Raw genomic sequence first — 18,727 nt, 5'->3', positions numbered from 1 at the left:
CAATCAAAGCGCTGTGACTCCCGTTATCACATGTGCATCACACAAACGTCCCTGCTGGTCACCAGTCATCCAGCTTTATGATAGAGGAAGGTGGATCCTGCTGCAGTGCTTCTGAAGCAGGATCCACCTCTTGTTGCTGAAGCTTCTTTCTGTTTTCATGAGCATAACAAGCTAGTTTATAAACCTGTTGAATCCAAACTGGGCAGTGACAAAAATGAGTGTCACCATTTATCAAGCCACAACATGCTGAATAATAACAATAGCTGAAACACAGAAAAGCTGTGTGGATGTAGAGGATGAGCTCAGTCAGGAGAAGCCCTGCAGCCTCAGGATGAAGCTAAAGTCACAACATCTGTCAGCTGAACAGGATAGATGACAGAGTCTGATGGGAGCAGTGACACCTACAGGTTTAGTCTTTTACATGCTCTTCAGGTGATCTGGTTGTGTGATGAGGCCCTTAGACACAGTCTGACGATCATGTTGGATGTTTTATCACAGATAAACAATAAAGACCATGAAGGTTCCTGACGGACTTGATTCATGAAGTGGTGCTTGAAAATGACGAAACTTCATTCCGAACATTTAGGCCGGCTAATATTTCTGAGTTGTCTTTGTCCTCTACTTGGGAGGCCTTTTATTCTTTTACATTTTATCATTTACATGATAAAGCTGTTGGAAATCCTCGTGATGAAAGTCAGCTGAACATTTTGGTTTCCCAAGTGTTCGTTCATGCAGCCAAGAGTCCAATATCTGCAGGAAAGCTGTCTTGATGAGTCTGGATCATGTGGCTGTTCAGTCAGTCAGTCAGTCAGTCAGTCAGTCAGTCAGTCAGTCAGTCAGTCAGTCAGTCAGTCAGTCAGTCAGTCAGTCAGTCAGCCAGCCAGCCAGCCAGCCAGCCAGCCAGCCGGCCGGCCATGTACGTATGATGTACGATCTAAAGACAACAAAGCCTGGAGCAGAATGCGGCTCTGGAGCCTCCCAACTGAGTCCTTGCTCTCCTCTTTGAGGAGTCTGGTCCCTTTTCAAGCATGTCTGACTTAGTTATTCCAGTGTTGGAATGTTCTTGAGCGGGGAAGAGCGTGACCCCCAGTTTCCACCAGACACACTTCCAGCGTGTGACGGCTGTACCAGGAGCGCTGCAGCTAATCTGCGGACATTCTAGCTAGTGTTTGCCTTTCCAGCAGCCGCACCGCAGCTAGTGTTGTGTTTGCCCCAGAACCATCCTGGCAGCCCCCTCCTCACTTTATGATGGGTATTATTAGGATCACCGAGGGGAAATTTGCTTTACAGCCAGGAGTGAAAAACCACACAGACCATTCCACCAAGTCCAGGGGGAAACAGATGGATATAATCACTACAGTGTATGGTGAATGATTGGTGATTGGTTGGTGAATGATTGGTGAATGATTGGTGAGTGATTGGTGGATTGGTGAATGATTGGTGAGTGATTGGTGGATGATTGGTGAATGATTGGTGAGTGATTGGTGGATGATTGGTGGATGATTGGTGAATGATTGGTGACTGTTCAGACATGTTGTGGCAGTTGGGGCAAAAGCTTTTCTTGGTCTGCTTGTGTCTATGGTGGAAGCATGTGGGCATGAGGGAACCTACTGCCACCTTTTGGAATTTTCAAAGTTGTTTTCTTTCACCACCACACTTTGCTGTCCACCACCTGCCACCGCTATAAAAGTATGAATCCAACAGAGGCAGCGCGTTTGCTCTGAGGCCTCATTCCACCAGTGAATGTACAGAACCCCACGGGAACCTGTGCATGAACAGTATTATTCACTCTCCACATGCCTCCCTCATGTGTTAGGCTTTAGAAAAAGCTGCCGTCGTCCTCCAGATTTATTCATTATCAATCCCAAATGAAATAGGAGTCTTGAGAAGATCCAATAAAACCAAAGCCATTGTGCTGCACCCTAAATATTCCTCTCGATGGCATCACGTTGGCCTCATTTGTCCTTTAATTTGTAGAGAAATGTTCTTTATCATCATCCCATGAATACAACACAAACTGTAAAACCATGGCTGTGACCATGAAGGCAGCATAAAGGACCTCTACTGATATTTGATGGGTTGTGGAGGAGAATAAAGTGAGGGGAAGAGAGAAAGTGCTGAAAACATCTGCATTCATCTAAAAAGCCCTCAGCAGATTTTGGTGACAACTAATCTAACAGCAAGTCTAACATCCTCGGTCTTTCATGGGAAAACTGAATAATTAAAAACAGAAATCCGATGTTTTTACATTATCAGAACACACTGTTAACGTACTGTTGGCTGCTGAACCACGAAACGATCTCATCACTTGCAAAATAAGACCTCAAACAAGATGTCTATAATAAGAAAATGGATTGTTTCATTTTGGTGGAAATGTGTCGACTATGGCCAGCATCTGAACTTCCCATCAGTTCTTACTTATTCATTCTCTTTGTCATTAAATACATTCCTTTCTCTGCAGTGTATGCACATTTTCCTCCCTGTGTGTCAGAGCAGGTCAAGAACTTATGCTTATTTAAACAATCTGCAGATTCCTCTGCTTTGAATTCCTCATCTCATCTGTCCACCCTCATACCTGCTACCTATTATCGCTGCAGTAGTGGGCTGCTGGAAACCAGATGTTTGATGTAGGAATCCCCTTCACCATAACCGAGCTCTGGAGCTCACCGCAGGTAATGTTTAAGGTGGAAGACAAATGTGTGTTTCTAGTGACCACACAGGCAGGAGCCGAGCCAGCCAAGTGCCCTGCTCCATGGGACCATCAGCTTCTAAGGCTGCTCTCAAATCCAAATCTATTAAAATAGCAGCAGTGGTAGGTCATCTGTTGCTGTAAGGTGGGGGGTCGACCACGCTGACGACCAGATGAAAGATAAAAGACGTTGGATAACAATGGAAGTAAAAAGAAAATCTCATGAAATGGTTAAAAGTGTTTCTTTGGGAGGTTTCCACCAAATTCCAACAAATTCCACCTTCAAAAGCTTTGGAAGAGCTCTGGAGCCCTGAGATCCTGGGGCCAGCTGTCCTTGGATTGGGAGCAGGTGTCTAATTGGTGTTAGTGACCCTCATTAATGCAACTGCTAATTGTGGCATGTTTATTAGTGCAACCTCCTTCTTAACACTGAGGAACATCTGCGACTATAGCACAATTCTGATGCGAAGGAAAAACATTGAGCGTTGGTTTTAATCAGGTGACCGAGAGCGTCCAAGTGTTGTGATACACACCAGGACTCCGTGTGTGGGTGTGTGTTTGTCTACTGCGGCTGGTGTGTGTCTTTTGTCAGAATGCTAGCAGGCTCTGTTAATATGGACCATGCATGGGGACCAGCAGCTCTCTCTCTGTCTCTCTCTCTGTCTCTGTCTCTGTCTCTCTCTCTGTCTTGTCTGTCTCTCTGTGTGTAACTCTCTGTCTCTGTCCCTCTGTCTGTCCCTCTCTCTGTCTTTGCCTATCCCTCTCTCTGCCTCTGTCTGTCCCTTTCTCTCTCCTTTTCTGTCTGTCCCTCTCACTGTCTGTCCCTCTCTCTATTCCGCTCACTGTCTCTTCTCTTCTCTCGTCTTTCTCTCTGTTTGTCTCTGAATGGCAGGAATGTAGAATGTTGTAATTAATGAGTACTCGCTAACAGGGTATAAAGAAGACTGACATATGTGTGAAGTCCTCTGCTCTCTCTCTCTCTCTCTCTCTCTCTCTCTCTCTCTCTCTCTCTCTGTATATATATATACACACACACACACACACAAACACACACACACGTATATATCTATATATTACATGCTCAGAGACAGAAGGGAAACTTTGTTGGCCTTCAGATGTGTTTTCTGAAGTTATGGGAAAGCTTGGCTGAAATGGAAGAATGCAGATTAGATTTTTATCTTAGATTTTTCTCATGTTTGTTTTGTGATTGAGGAGAATAACAGGCTCAACTTTCACATTAGTCTGTAAATGATAAAAGTTTCTGCCACATTTGGCCAGTTAAGGTGCTGCATGAGGTCAGACGTGACTTTGTGTTCTTGGATTTCACTTATTCGTTGCCTGTCTGTCATATACACCAGGACTAACCTCCACAGCCTTTAGGTCCCCTGAACCCCCTACTTCTCTCTTTGCCCCCTCTGCTAGGCCACTGAGTTTATTCCCACCTCATCCAGTCAAGCTGATGGACAGGGACATTTGGGCTCCTTGGCTCCTAATCAAGGCCAGAGCTGGAGCTGGGAGACAATGCTCCATTCAGTAAAAAGCTCCATTCCACAGTGAAGAGTTGGGAATTATTTGATCCTCTGCTGCTCACATGGCCCCAAATAACACACAGAAGTGTGTGTGTGTGTGTGTGTGTGTGTGTGTGTGTGTGTGTGGAGGGGGGGCAGAAGAGGCTGACAGCAACAGCGCTCCCTGCCCAGTGCTCATCAAAGAGGCTAAAAGATGGAAAAAGTGAAAATATTTCAACTGTGAACTGATTTAGTTACCAAGCTGAAGAAGGAGGACAGTGTGCTCTGTCCACATCAGTGTCGTTGTCTTGTTTTCAGTTACCTGTTGATTTTTGTTCCACGTGGGGCTCAAACTGCTCTAAAATGCATAACGTGGACCTGCGCAATGCATGTGTGGTGCCTTTAATGTGCAGCCTTCAGTGGACACGCTGGTGCCAAGGTGATGAGGACGTGTTGGACAGGTTTGGTCCCTGGAGGCAAAGACTCCATCTTGACTATGGTAGCTCGTGTTGTCCCGTCTGACAGGTCAGAGTCGGCACAACCAATAAAAATGTAATTTGTGGTTTCAGTGGTCTGTCCTCAGAGCACCACTAGTGAAGTTAATCAGTAGGACATGGTTCATCAGGGAGTCAATGTTTATTTAGTATTAGTTATTATCATTATTAGCACCGATGTCTTCTTATGGATACGGACAACCACAGAATTCCCATTAATCATCAGAATATAGCTCCTTCATTGAATTAGCAATATTCTGATGATTAATGGGAATTCTGTGGCTGTCCTTATCCATAAGAAGACATCGGTGCTAATAATAAGGATGTCTGAGCTTGTTAGACAGCACACACAGAGAACGGTGGCAACCCACCAAAGCAGCTGCTCCTAAAATAAAGAAGAGAAATGATGATGAGGATTGTTGAAAGTAGCTGCAGAGCACTTAAATGTAAGCCCTCATTACATTTACAGCCCATTGATTCTATATAGCAAGTTCATTCACGAACATTATCCTGTAAAACACATTTTAATAGCAGCCATTCTTTGAAAATGGCTTTTTATATATATAAAAAAAACCTGCCCCCCACAGCTTGATTTCATTTCCACAATCTCTAGAATCTCTAGGAAAATCCCAGCCTGTCATGTGACACAGTAAAACATCCTGACATGTTGCAGCCCCAGATGTTAGAGCAGTTACTCAGGGACCCTGGCGGAGCCGCTGGTGAGAAAGAGAGAGAACTGCTCTCTCATCAGAGCTTAGACACACACACACACACACACACACACACACACACACACACACACACACACACACACACATACATGCAGAGGAGAAAAAGGGAGAGCAGAAATTAAAATGGTTTCACATTCTATTGCTTCCAGAAGGTCGATCTGATACCCACACCAATAATTTTCCACAGGCCTTGACGATGTCACACATTTGATCCTTTTCCCTCTCTGACTTGTGAATATGTGAATTAGATGGAGAAGTTGGTGGAGTTCTCATTCCAGCCTATATACTCCCCCAAAACTCCCACCCTCCACAGGTCCTCTTCTTCACAGAACCAGCCAAGACTTTTCTGGCTCTAATTTTATTTTGAAAATGTTGCAAGTTTCAACAGAATAATATTCCCTCACTGAAAGATGTAAATCAGCAATAATTGTCACAGAGGAAAGAGAATTTTTCTTTCAGCTGCTGACCCTCCTCTCCATCAGAGGAATATGATGGGTGACCCATGGGTGTGTGTGCTTGTGTGTATGGGGGGGTATGGGGTGTGTGTGATTGATGATGTTTCAGCTGTTCATGTCCAGGTTGGCTGGTTGATCCAGTCCTGCTCTCATTGAGTCAATTGTGGCACCACTGTTGGGTTCTCCGGAGGCCTAAATGGTTGAGAGCGGCCCACTGTAGTTGCTCTATTGGTCCGGAGAGTCAACAGAGAGAACACAAAGTCTTTTCTGTGTAATCTCTAATCCAATAATGTGATCTTAACCCTTGTGGGCAGGCAGAATGGTGCTGGAGAGATGTAATTTGCAGGGCTTCCCAGTTCTTCCTCTAGTTTTCCAAAACGTCTGTCAGACCCGAGAGAAGTGAAGGAAACATACTCACGTTGAGCTTTTTAATGAAAGACCTGGCTGAGTTTCCCCACTTTTTTTTTGAGTGGACACACAATGAAGAGGTTCTACTGCAGCGCTCAGAGGGAGCTGCGTTATTCTGTAAATCCTGCTGGATGCAGGAGGCGAGGGTGGGAGGACCATGTGATGCTGTCCCCTTTGGAAATTAAAGATGACAGTCTGTCCGCTCACAAACACGCTGTGTGTGTAAAGTGCCTCTTGTTTCTGTCAGCTAACCTGGGCCAGAACATTGCTGGCTGCTGAGGTCACAGCCAGCGTACCTCTGGGTTTGCTGCTCTTTTGTTCTGCCAGCTGCAGCTGAGTAACCACAATCTCCAAATTGCTTTTCTCCTCAGGGACAGTCAGAGCCTTAATATGTGTAGAAGGATCTGTGTCAGGCCTTTCACACGCTACCTGTGGAAGGAGGAAAGATTCCGTGCAACCTCCAGCAGAATTTCAACCCTCAGATCAGAGAGTTCCAGTTTCCATCACTCATCTGATTGGATCCCAGACTGAAACCAAGTTGGGTTGGTCAGTTCCAAAAAGAATAATTCAGTTTCAAACGCTGCAAACATCAACAGAGCTCAGGGAAATTTAGAGTTTTGATGTGATGTTGGAAGTCATGAAATGAGGGAGTGAAGACGTTACGTTCTCATCCTTGAATCCAGCAACGCCAAGAACACAAACCAGATATTTCCTCATCTTTCCTTCTTCATAGCTTCACATTAACTGCTGGTGGTTTAAAACCAGGAAGCTGCTCCCTGGTCAGAAAGAACCTGACCAGGACTCAAAGTAAGCAGCTCTTCCTCCTCCATGGCTCCTACAGGTGCACCAGTGAGAGCATCCAGGCCATGAAGCCATTTCATTTATTTGAGTACCTTCAAGGAGGAAACTGGACAAAAAGGCTCATCTTAGAAAAAGACACAGAACACTGGACTTCCTTTCAATTTCAAATAATTTATTGACCTTGTGGCACTACAGGGTAGTGTGTAAAGAACACACCCTGGTGGACCACCTCTTCATCACCCATCATCACAACAAAAAGCATTAAAATAACAGCCGAGTCACAACTTTTCTGAGACCCAACTGGCGTTTTTCCAGTTATTCACTGACAATAAATATTTGGAGAGGGTGGGCTTTGTCATTTCTATCAATACTTCTTACATAAGGAGAAAACAAGAATAAAACAGAAAACAAGGACCGATGGAAGAAACAAACCCAGCAGAAAGGACGAGTGTTGAGCCACACTGACAACAGGCAGCAGTAAAAGCAGCAACTTTTCTTTCTTTTTTCTTTTTTTACCTCTTGCCCATTAAAGAGGGAATTCATACCAGATTTAAACTGGGCAATTTTTCACCAGAGATGTAAACCACCTCTGGAATTCCAGCTTTACACCAAATCAAAGTCAAATCCGGATCAGGAAACAGTGGAATGTCAAGAGGTTTATGCCTTTATAAATACCTTCTTAACCAATTTCTGCTTTGTTTTCAGCTGAATGTGCTGGAGCTGATGACGGGACAGAGGAGGACGGAGGCGCTGATGCTGACGTTGAATTTCTTTTCTTTTTTAATTAAAATGAGAAACTTGGCTCACATCAGAAGAGCAGAAGCAACTAAAGAGAACCAAACTAAGAAGTGTGAAATAATGAAGTTGTCGCCTGTTTGTCGGTCGGAAGGAATCAAACCTCGATGTGGCTCCAACCTCTGAGGGTTGTTGCTGAACTACATCCTGTGAGAGCGATCCTGCTCATTAAACAGACACAGTCATCTCAACTGATGGACATTCTCCCATTGTGGTGGTTAAATCTATTCTACTCTACAAAATGAGGACAACGGAAGCAGATGGACACCAGTCTAGAAGACTACCAACTGAAGCAACTAGTGTAGCGAGACAGTCTGTGTTCTCTGGCCTCTCATGTAGGAGACGCTGTGGTGGCAGGTGAAGCAGCCAGGTCCTCTAGTCCACATATATTAATGTCCTTTAATCCTCAGCTGCTGCTGTGGGGGTTCTGGTGTGAAGGCTGGATGCAGAATTGTGAGCAAGTGTGTTTGCAGGGCTCCTGGTTTGTTTAACTTTAAATTGGACAAAAATCCCCTTAAACTGTACGTTACCATGGCCACAGTAGAACATCAGACTGACCTCATTGGAACCAAGCACAGATACCTGCAGAATGAGAGAGATGCTCCCTGGAAGGGAACCTTTTTGGATACTGTTCTCTGCTTCTTAGCACTGGAATCACGGTCAAGCTTCTGGTATCACTAGAAGGGACACTTTGTGGATTCTTCTCTACGTCAGGTCTGTGTGGAGATGCTGCTGATGTTACCGTGGCGATGTCTGCGTCTCTGACTGTGTATCTGTGCAGGATTGGAACAGCTTCTAGCTGCACTTGCAAGACTTGACCTTCATGTTGGAAAGCTGCTCTATTTTCGGTGTCTTGCCAATGTAGTAGAGAATGGTGAGGGGTTCCAGGTCCTGGGACACACAGCACGGTGATGCTGACGCTTCGGGGTTGATAGTGTTGTACAAACCCAACACCTGTAGATGGGGCACAACACGAAGGACATGATGTGAAGTCCAGCACCCCACAGACAGCTAATCTAATTTTCGATGCCACCCCTGACTCAGTACCTTGGAATGCTGGGTGTCGGCGCTCCACAGATAGGGACAAGCCCCAGCACAGAAGTTAGCCTCATAGCCCTTGGGCTCATGAATCCACCTCCAGCCCAGGTCCTTCTTAAAGTCGATGTAGAGTGACCGCAAGCAGCAGTTGTCCTGAACATTTCTAAAGAAAGCCAATAAGATCAATTCATTTTTTTTCATTCTTCTAGGGATGAAAAGACTTTTTATTATCAACGAATGACAGAACATGACATTTGTTCACAGAAGGGAAAGCTGACCAAACCATTTTTTCTCAAATCTCAAAGCCAGAAAGCTCATCTATATAGTGAAACATCTGCTGAGACGTGAGTGCCCATCACTGCACTGACAGACTGGGGGAACGCACTGAACCTCCTGTTTGGGGACCACGGCCACACAGATGTTGAGCAGGTGGATTCGTAAATTGTGCTGATGGTGTTTTAAATGAGGTGTAATATAGAGCGGGGAGTAAGATAAGGCCCATAAAGAAATAAGACAGTTTCAGAGAGGGTGAGTTACATCTACTCAGAGTGGGTACCTTGAGCAGTAGGCAGCATCCAGCGCTCGCTTGGATCGGTAGTTCTTGTGCTGGAACTGAGACTCTAATCTGTAGGAAGGCAACAGCATCAGGAGCAGGTATGGACCTCGAGTCTTGTGTCGTTGCTTTTTAAACATCTTTAGGTCGCTGCCATGGATGAAGCTGTCGTCGATGCCTGAAGACATTTAGAAACAGCAATAACTTCAGGATCATTTCATTGATAATTAAGGTCAATTTCTGGCAAAGATCTGGCAAAGAATGATTAGCTTTGGAAGTCCAGCCTGTCCCCTTAAACGCTGAGACCTTGAGTTGGCTTGTTCTGATCAAATCACCTGCAAACCGTGCCTCCAGTTCCTCACTCTTGTTAGGAATAATGTAGTTGTTTGATGGAATAAGTGTACAACATGGACAGTGCAGGCTGAGCTTGAATCCACTGTTTCTGCCTGTGGAGAAGCAAAGACAAAGATCAAGCAGAAAGAAAGGAAGGTAGGAGTGATGAGAATGCCAACAGATGCTCGGACCTCTGTGATTCAGCCATTCACTCACGGCCTCGGTCACATCAAAGGTCAGCCACTCGCCCTCCGTTTGTGTCCGGACCACCCTGCTGTCGATGTACCGCTGCGTTGGGGAGGTAAAATCTTTGTGTCCTAAAATCTGTGGAGTAAAACAGATCAATGGCACGACCTTTTAATGTTGCTCGAGGGAGAATCTGGGTCTTAGGAACCTGTAACCTTTTACTAAGAACCTCTGCAACCAGCAGCGAAACTTTGTTCTGACACACACCTGGTTGGCATCGGATGATGCTCATGTTTCACTGCTCACAGCTTCTCGGAGGCAGTTTAAGACTCATCGAGGGTTCAAAAGCTTTATTAAAGAGTAGAAACTGGCTTCACTTTGTAGACCTGTGAGACCAAAGAGCAGCAGCTTCCAGACAACTTTACCTGCTCAGCTCTGAGCTGCTTTTGCTGCTCTGGTTATGTTGGGGATGACTTCATTATCTACTCATACACAGGTGTATCACGGCAAAACTAACAGCATCACCTCTGCAAACATTCTCGTTCTTTTCTACGTCTCTTTGAGGAGCGTTTGAATCTCGTGTGCTCCGTCTTTCTTTGGTCGGCCTTATGTGATGAACGGTTGTAGCTGCTGGCCGTTCAGACAGAGGTGTCGCTTGTTGGTCGAAGCCAAACTGGTGTGTGTGTGTGAATGTGTGTGTGAATGTGTGTGCCTCCAGGAGACTGGGAGGACAACTCGTGTGTCCAAACAGAGTGTCCTGGGTGGTTTTGCAAAATGAAATCAGATTGGCAGTGAGGAGGATGGAAATAACAAATGTGTTTCCATAGGTTCCATAGAACCCCACCACCAAACTAACTGTGGAAAAACAATCAGTATGACAGAGTAGAAGCTTACAGAGGCAACGTTTGGGCAGATGTCATGAAGTGAAATGAAATCCAGGACCATAAGAGGCCTTGTCACTGCTTCTGCTTACATAAATATCAAAGGCAGCTAAATATGGCGTGACTGTTCTCAAACTTGGCAGCTTTGTTTGCCCGCTGTCATCTCATCATGCATTACATTTTGGTTTGTAATGTTGTAAAGTTAGAAGACCTTTGAAACGGAGCCTTGAGTTTTCACATCATTTCAAAACAAAAGCCTGGAAAACTGAGAGCAGGTTGGGGGCGGGGGGGCACCCAAATAATGACTCCGGGCCTCAGCGGAACGAAACATCAATTAGTTTAAAGAAACAACATGAGGAAGTTATTATAAAGTGACCCAAGTCTAAACACAAGGAAAGGCCTGTGGCCATTAAGATTAACTGAGATGCTGATGTGGTGCTGAGAGGATTAAGAACACAAGGAGAAGCTGCAGAGGATGAAGTCAGAGAAGCATCAAACACATGGAGACAAACAGGAAGAACCAGGGGAATAGCAGAGAGTAAGCACTGAACCCTCTTTGTCTCTGCCATCCATCCTCCTCACAGCACGCTGGTGTTTAGGCCTGCTGTCAACTCCTGGTCAGGATGGAAACACAGCCTGGGAACCGGCTCTTTAAACTCTTCCAATCAGGTCCTAATGTGATCCCCTTTAATATTAACACATCCATGTGGAGATCCCTGTCAGAGGGTTTATGTGCCCTGACTGTATTTACTTAGGCTTTCATCATACCGCTCTTATTGCATTGCCAAGTTGTAAAACAAGCAGAAAAGGATGAGAAGCATTTACTGGCTCATGCACCACCCAACAATCACAGCAGGGATCCGACACAACAGAGTCGTCATGTGATGCCCTCTTACCTGATAGAGCTCGATGCGTTGCTCAGACACTCTGGCTGCAGGGTTCTGGAGACGGAAAATTCTCAGCTCTGCCTTGACCAGGTTGGAGGCATTCTTCTCCATAGAGGACACATCAAACATGAGTCTCCGGAAGTAAGGATTGGACTGTGTGTGGGAGATGATGTCTGAAAGAGAAGGAGAGAGACGGAGGCTTCATGAGCAGAGAGAAGACAGAGAGACACATACTCACAAGTTGTCTCCTCACCCCAGCCAGAGTAGAAAGAAGGTGAGAGCAGCAGGTACCTGTTGTCAGTCACACACGTGCTCCATCCCCATCACAGCTGCTCTCCATCAGCTGCTTTCTGCTAAACCCACCTCACTTTAAAGTGTAACCCTGGATCAAAGCGGGCTCCCGGGTCAGCCACTGTGCAGGCGTTAATGCTTTCAACCAGACTTAGCACAACATTAGCACCTTCTGCTGGCTCTCACACAGCAGTGAGGACAGTGGCAGCCATGGAATATGGCTTCCCTGTCCGCTCCTTCACAAATCAAACTCCATGCAGAGGTTCACAGATGCCAGCGCGTCAGTAGAAATGCTCTTCACCTGCAATGACCAAGCCGCTCACAGCTACGGCTACACATCCAGACACCATAAAGGCTTTCACATACCTCTCACTAGTTGTAGCAAATAAGGTTGGCAAAGAACAGTCAGCCTGGAGGAACTGACACTGACTTTGACTGTTGAATCGGGCACAAACAATCCCATTCAATATACAGATACACTGTCCAAAATAGTTGGATTACAGACAAATAAGGTTGATTTTGTGTTGAAATCTGGGTCTCACGGCCATGAATCAACAGCCATGGACGCCAGAGGTAGGACAGGTCCACTCATACAGGTCCTGCTCTCAGTGTTGCTGTGTGTGTAAAGGACGAGGAGCCCTTGACTGATGGCTGCAATACAAACCAGCAACCTGGGATTTAGAAATACTGCAGCTTGTTCAGAGGGATTAAGCAAACATTAAAACATGCATGCAGGAAGCCCCACCGACACTAGTGGACACTTGACTCGAACATTCAGTTCCACGTTTGATCAGAACCTTCCATGACTGGAAACACAGGACGAGGGAACATTGTGCAGGAGAGAGAACCCTTCACCAACGACCTGAGCCTTGCATCTCTAAATCTTCCTCACACCAACTTCAGCTGCTGGGTTTGCAGGACAGACCTTCATCAGTTCAGTAAACGCTACAGTCTAAATCACTCTGTCATTTCCTGCATCGCTACAACATGAGAGTTATACTGTGGTTGTGAGGAGCTCCAACGCTGTGCTGGTGGCCTCCTCCATGTCTGCTTCCACAGCCGAGCATGTTGGAGCACCGTGATGTCATAAGTCCTATAGGGTTGGACCCCCTTGGCGTTTGACCATCTGTATTATTCAGTGTCCAAATTCAGAACTCCTCTTAGTCAAAATATGAACTCGGTTTAATTTGTTGCTGCCCCAGAAGACGTTCAACTTCTGACTATTTACCCTGAAACTCTCTGGATACCGACAACTACATGTGAAATACTTGTAGAGTTTCTCTACTTCTGCCGCCGCCAACAGGCCTGAATTTCTGCTCCTTCTTTATGTTCTTTTTGTTGGAAGAGTGGGATATAAAATAAAATAAGTTTAGCGGAGCGGGTGTCCCAGCATCACTGAGTGATTGAGGACGTTAAAGAGGTGAGAAAAACTGGGGGAAGGTCAAATATTCCTCAGTCATCTTCAGAAGCAGCGGTGAAAATTTACCAGGTGTTGAAACGCTGCTGCAGCTGCTGCTGTTGATCAGTGGCTCACATGAACCTGTGAGATCAGCCAAAACCAACGCTATACGTCTCAACTCCGACCCCTTTTTCAACACAAAAAGTCCCACTTCCGGACTTAGAGGAGGAGCTGAAGGTGAAGTGTTTACAGAGTGTTGGGGAAGCTCATGAAAGAGCCTCTTGTGGAGCTCAAACACTGGCTGCATTGAGATGAGGCCACGCTAACAGCGAACGGCACAGTTCACAATGAGACCCAGTACTCGGGTTGTGTTCATCCCGGCCGGTACCCACATTTTCAGACCGAGATGGCACCTCTCTGATTGGAGGTATTGATGGCCAGACTGGGGCTAGCTGTAAAACTCCCCCTCCCTGACTGTGAGGCTACAGGGAACATGTCACCTTTCATTAATCCTTCCTTCTTGGAAAGATGGTCTACTTCTACAAACATCCATCGGTACCTATTGTGGTATTTTCCCAGTGAGCTCATATTAGCAGAGGAGTGGATGAAGACAATCAACAGATTTTACACATCAGGCTCGAGTATGATCGACATTCATGTTACTGTAAAGTCTTTAGTCCTGTGGCTTTATGGGACAATAAAAAGGGAGCTTTGGCTTCTTTCAGCTCTTAATACACTCTGAAGTAAGTATTCCAGTCATTGGGTTATAGATTTGAGCCATGAGTGATGGTCCCAACAGTCTCCCGAACTCCCCGGTTGCACACTTGTGGATTTGCTGGTTGCAGGCTGCAGCTGACTGGACTCGCCGGTCTGTGCTTGCTGAGCCTTCTGTTTCTGGAGCAGGACATAATGATCCAGCTGTGGCTGGCCTCACATTTACAGGGCGGCTTTACACACTCGCAGGGACTTGGAAGTCGTAACATGAGTGGATCATTAGTGACTTGGCTAGAGAACAAACTACTGCCCCACCAGAGGAGGAAACCATCTGAGCTTCAACTGGTTCTATTGGGATCAGATATTGAGCAATGATGCCGCCTTGGTTCTGCTATTCAGCCTGTTTTCCTCATTCTGGACATGAAAGGGCTTCAACCAGGTTGATTTTTCCCTCGTTTATGAGCAGAACAGGTGGCAGCCGCATGATTCCGTCCGTGCATGAGCTCAACTCCAACACATTCAGATTGTGGGAATACATAAATGAAAACAACTGCTTCGACTGTTGCAGCTTCAGCTGGGAATGCTTTTGCAGATGTACTGGCATGAGCACGTACACATGTACAAATGAGTTTCCACAGCACTTGTAGTTGCTCTGGCACCACCACCATCATCATCATCATCATCATCATCATCATCATCATCATCATCATCATCATCATATGTTTTATTACATTCTATTACATGTTCTATTATTATTATTATTAGTTTAATTAATTTTCTTCAAACTTGACCAGTAATCACAAGCTTCCAGGAGGTGGTTTAAATAACAGTAAAACTCCTGAACCAGCATCAAGAATTCAAACCTTTAACCAACAAAATAAACAGGTCTGTTTTTCAGACATGTTTTTCAAGGATTTCAAGGTCAGGATTTGGAGCTGCTGATGTGTTTATCAGCTCCCTTATGTCTCCTCCTGTTGTCACCATAGAGAAGCTTTACTGTAATGGAAGCTACAATCTATCCATCCGGGGGGGGGGGGGGGGGGGGGGGGGGGGGTGTTTGTTCCTCTGAAGGAGCTGAATGTGGTCTAACCACAGTGAGGATAGATCCCCAATGATGAAGTTGCTACAACTGTTTACTCCCCCACATTCATTTTTACCATTTGAGAATGGAAAGAGGGGATAGATCCTGGTGCAGCACTGAAATGCTGCCACTGACTGAAGGGGAAAGTATTTGACCTACTTTGGGAATTCCTTGTTTCTAAAACTGAGGAGGCACAAAAGAAGAACACACAAAAAAGGTAAATGTACACTAATAATAATAATAATAGAGAGAATAAATTATATTATTCTTGAAATTTAAGATTCAGTTGGATTCAGCTATTTATATCCATCTATTATCGTCAAGATTGTCTCCAGGGACTTTATAGTAACAGTATTAACAACTGGCTCCTCTTTCTTGGCCCCTGCTGAGATGTTCTGGAAGCCCAGGATGCTCTGATAGGAGCCTTCCGTTGTGTCCCTAGTCCTGAATCTTCCTCTTTGGTCAGGCCTCTCAGGACACCAGCAGATGGCCTGATTCCCAAACCGTCAGTGATCAAGGAAACGCCCTAGGGTCAGTGTTTTGTCCGCGGCCCAGGTCAGACCCCTGGTTGACAGCAGGACTCCATGTCTTGGGTCCATCTGTATGGTGACTCTTGAAGCTTTGACTCTGGCTTCTGCAGCTGTTTTAGCTGATTACTGCATTGCTATAATAATTGAGAGATTAAATGGAGTATAGAGAGATTAAAGCAAGGATATTATATCGATCTTTTTCCACAGTCATCTTTTGCCAGCTGTTGTATGTGGTCAATAACCCTCTTTTGTAGATGTTGCCAGGTCTCGTTACAGTGGTTCAAAAGTGGTTGAGTTACTGATGAGTTTGGTGAATTTGGCTCTCATCTCCCTTCTGCTGCAGGTAGGATGGTGGTTCTTTCTGGAGAGGTTAGCTCCTACCTAACATCCTGGATTGAGTTGTTCTGCTAGAAATGTAACATGTCCTTGCGTTTAGTTGCAGTTGTTCTGCTTCTGTGTTGTGGCTGTTAATGTGGCAGTGAGACAGCCCACAACCTGACCGGTATCTCCTCAATCATCCAGCTCGCAGTAAAGCTGAGATCGAGCAGAGATTCTATTGGACTGTAGAAAGACGCTGTAGTTGTTCAACCATGAAGGTTTTTAAACCAGAGGTGATCTGGAGGCAAGTGGATGAGCTGGTGTGTGTGTGGTCATGCCAGTGTGTTCTGTGATGGCCATTAAATCACATTAAATCAAACTGTGATTCCGGAATCTCTAGAACGTTGTAGAGAAATTACTTTGAATATACCACAAGGGGGAAAAGTCCAGCTCTGTCAAACAGCTGGTGCCTCCCAGTTGTTTTGATTTGACCCGGAGGAGCTCAACATTTGATACATAGAGGCGTAGATTTCTATACAACCGGGGGTTTAACCACGAAATACTCACAGCAGGGCTGAAAACAGGTTACCTAATTCAGTTGTTAGAGTTGTGTTTCTCTTTAAACCTCTGGAATATTCATGAAAATGATGAGGATGAGGAGGGTGAGATGACCATCCCAGAAGATCTGACCTTCATCTGTCCCAACACCTCAAAGATATTAACAAGCTGAACAAATCCAGCTGGAGAAGCAACAGAAAGGGTCCTGGTCTTTTTCTCATTACAAAGCCCCCAACTGGACATGCACGTCTCAGTTCCGTGACTTGGGCTTAACTGCGACTTTGATCCGTGAATCATCACCAGAACCACCAGCAGAGCCGTTCCAGAGGTGTCAGTGAGCTGCTCATCTTCTCCCCGTTAGGCGAGATGTATTTTAGCTTCAACAACTTTTACGACAAAAACCAATAAAGTGAAATTCAGAGGTTGATTTCAATAAAGAAGATCTGTTAATGAAGAACCGCCGGCTGTTAGTAAAAAATCTGTAACAAAGAACACAAAGGCTGGTGGGGAACAAACTGCTGCAGATAGGAGAGAGGAGGAATGGAGGAGAGGAGGAGAGGATGGAAGGAGGAAAGAAGGAAAGGAAGGCAGGAGAGAAGGATGGAAGGAGGAAAGGAGGGAAGGAAGGCAGGATGGCAGGAGAGGATGGAAGAAGGGAAGGAGGGAAGGGGGGCATGAGGGAAGGATGGAAGGAGGGCAGGACAGAAGGAGGGCAGGAGGGAAGGAGAGAAAGAAGGAAGGAGAGAAGGAGGGCAGGATGGAAGGAGGGCAGGAAAGAAGGATGGAAGGAGGGCAGGAGAGAAGAAGAGAAGGGGGCAGGAGAGAAGAAGGGAAGGAGAGCAGGAGGTTAGGAGGGCAGGAGCGAAGGAGGGAAAAAGAGAAGGAACAAGGAGACAGGGAGGACAGAGAGAAGGAGGGAAGGAGGGAGGTGTCAGAAACACAGAGACAGGGAGGACAGAGGGAAGGAGAGCTCCACCCAGCCGATCACCTGCCAACAGCTAATTGAAACCAACTCCACACAAAATAATATCTGGAAACTGAAAATACTGAGCACATGGACGGTCTAACCAGCATGGCCAGCATTCCCAGTAACGTATAAACACACAGGTAGACACCGATCCTCAAACAGGAGGACAGAAACGTGGACACAGCAGGAGGACAGAAGTGTGGACACAGCAGGACAGAAGCGTGGACACAGCAGGACAGAAGCATGGACACAACAGGAGGACAGAAGTGTGGACACAGCAGCAGGACAGAAGTGTGGACACAACAGGAGGACAGAAGTGTGGACACAGCAGGATGACAGAAGCGTGGACACAGCAGCAGGACAGAAGTGTGGACACAACAGGAGGACAGAAGTGTGGACACAGCAGCAGGACAGAAGTGTGGACACAGCAGCAGGACAGAAGCGTGGACACAGCAGGAGGACAGAAGTGTGGACACAACAGGACAGAAGCGTGGACACAGCAGGACGACAGAAGCGTGGACACAACAGGAGAGAAGTACAGACACATTTAGGTGTCCAGCCTGTTTCTCCGTCAGTGCTCTCTGACCACAACTTCTGTTTCAGCCTCACTTATACATCGAAGCAGCTGGTGACGGGTCAGACACAATCAGGGACCTAAACAAGTGTCCAGCAGCATGTGGGGTCTTGCCTCCACACAGAGGAACCCCCCTCAGTGGGGACTTCAGCACCAGGGTCAGAGGGCCCGGCTGCTCTGTCAGCACATTCACCCCCTCAGTGAAGGAGAACCCTCTGCTCACATGAGCAGGGTTGATGTTGGAGATGACCCCTGATGTTGGAGATGACTCCTGATGTTGGAGATGACCCTTGATGTTGGAGATGACCCTTGATGTTGGAGATGACCCCTGATGTTGGAGATGACCCCTGATGTTGGAGATGACCCTTGATGTTGGAGATGATCCCTGATGTTGGAGATGACCCTTGATGTTGGAGATGACCCCTGATGTTGGAGATGACCCTTGATGTTGGAGATGACCCCTGATGTTGGAGATGACCCTTGATGTTGGAGATGACCCCTGATGTTGGAGATGACCCTTGATGTTGGAGATGACC

The 18,727-nt window shown here is 46.0% G+C and overlaps 1 protein-coding gene across 1 annotated transcript in view; it reads right to left on the bottom strand.

Moving 5' to 3' along the window:
- Positions 1 to 7,237: 7,237 nt before the first annotated feature.
- tgfb2 (transforming growth factor, beta 2) overlaps positions 7,238 to 18,727 on the bottom strand; it is an 18,390-nt gene continuing 6,900 nt past the window's right edge. The window contains exons 2-7 of the mRNA XM_057045047.1: positions 11,769 to 11,932; positions 9,997 to 10,129; positions 9,808 to 9,918; positions 9,476 to 9,650; positions 8,929 to 9,082; positions 7,238 to 8,835 (exon numbers count right to left, since the gene is read on the bottom strand). Coding sequence (XP_056901027.1) covers positions 8,677 to 8,835; positions 8,929 to 9,082; positions 9,476 to 9,650; positions 9,808 to 9,918; positions 9,997 to 10,129; positions 11,769 to 11,932 — 896 coding nt within the window. The 3' untranslated portion in view covers positions 7,238 to 8,676. The remainder of the gene's footprint in view (positions 8,836 to 8,928; positions 9,083 to 9,475; positions 9,651 to 9,807; positions 9,919 to 9,996; positions 10,130 to 11,768; positions 11,933 to 18,727) is intronic.

This window comes from Takifugu flavidus, chromosome 10, assembly GCF_003711565.1.
Source record: "Takifugu flavidus isolate HTHZ2018 chromosome 10, ASM371156v2, whole genome shotgun sequence".
Lineage (NCBI taxonomy): Eukaryota > Metazoa > Chordata > Actinopteri > Tetraodontiformes > Tetraodontidae > Takifugu > Takifugu flavidus.
The sequence above is the reverse complement of the archived record's forward strand: the minus strand, read 5'-3'. Positions and strand labels throughout refer to the sequence as shown.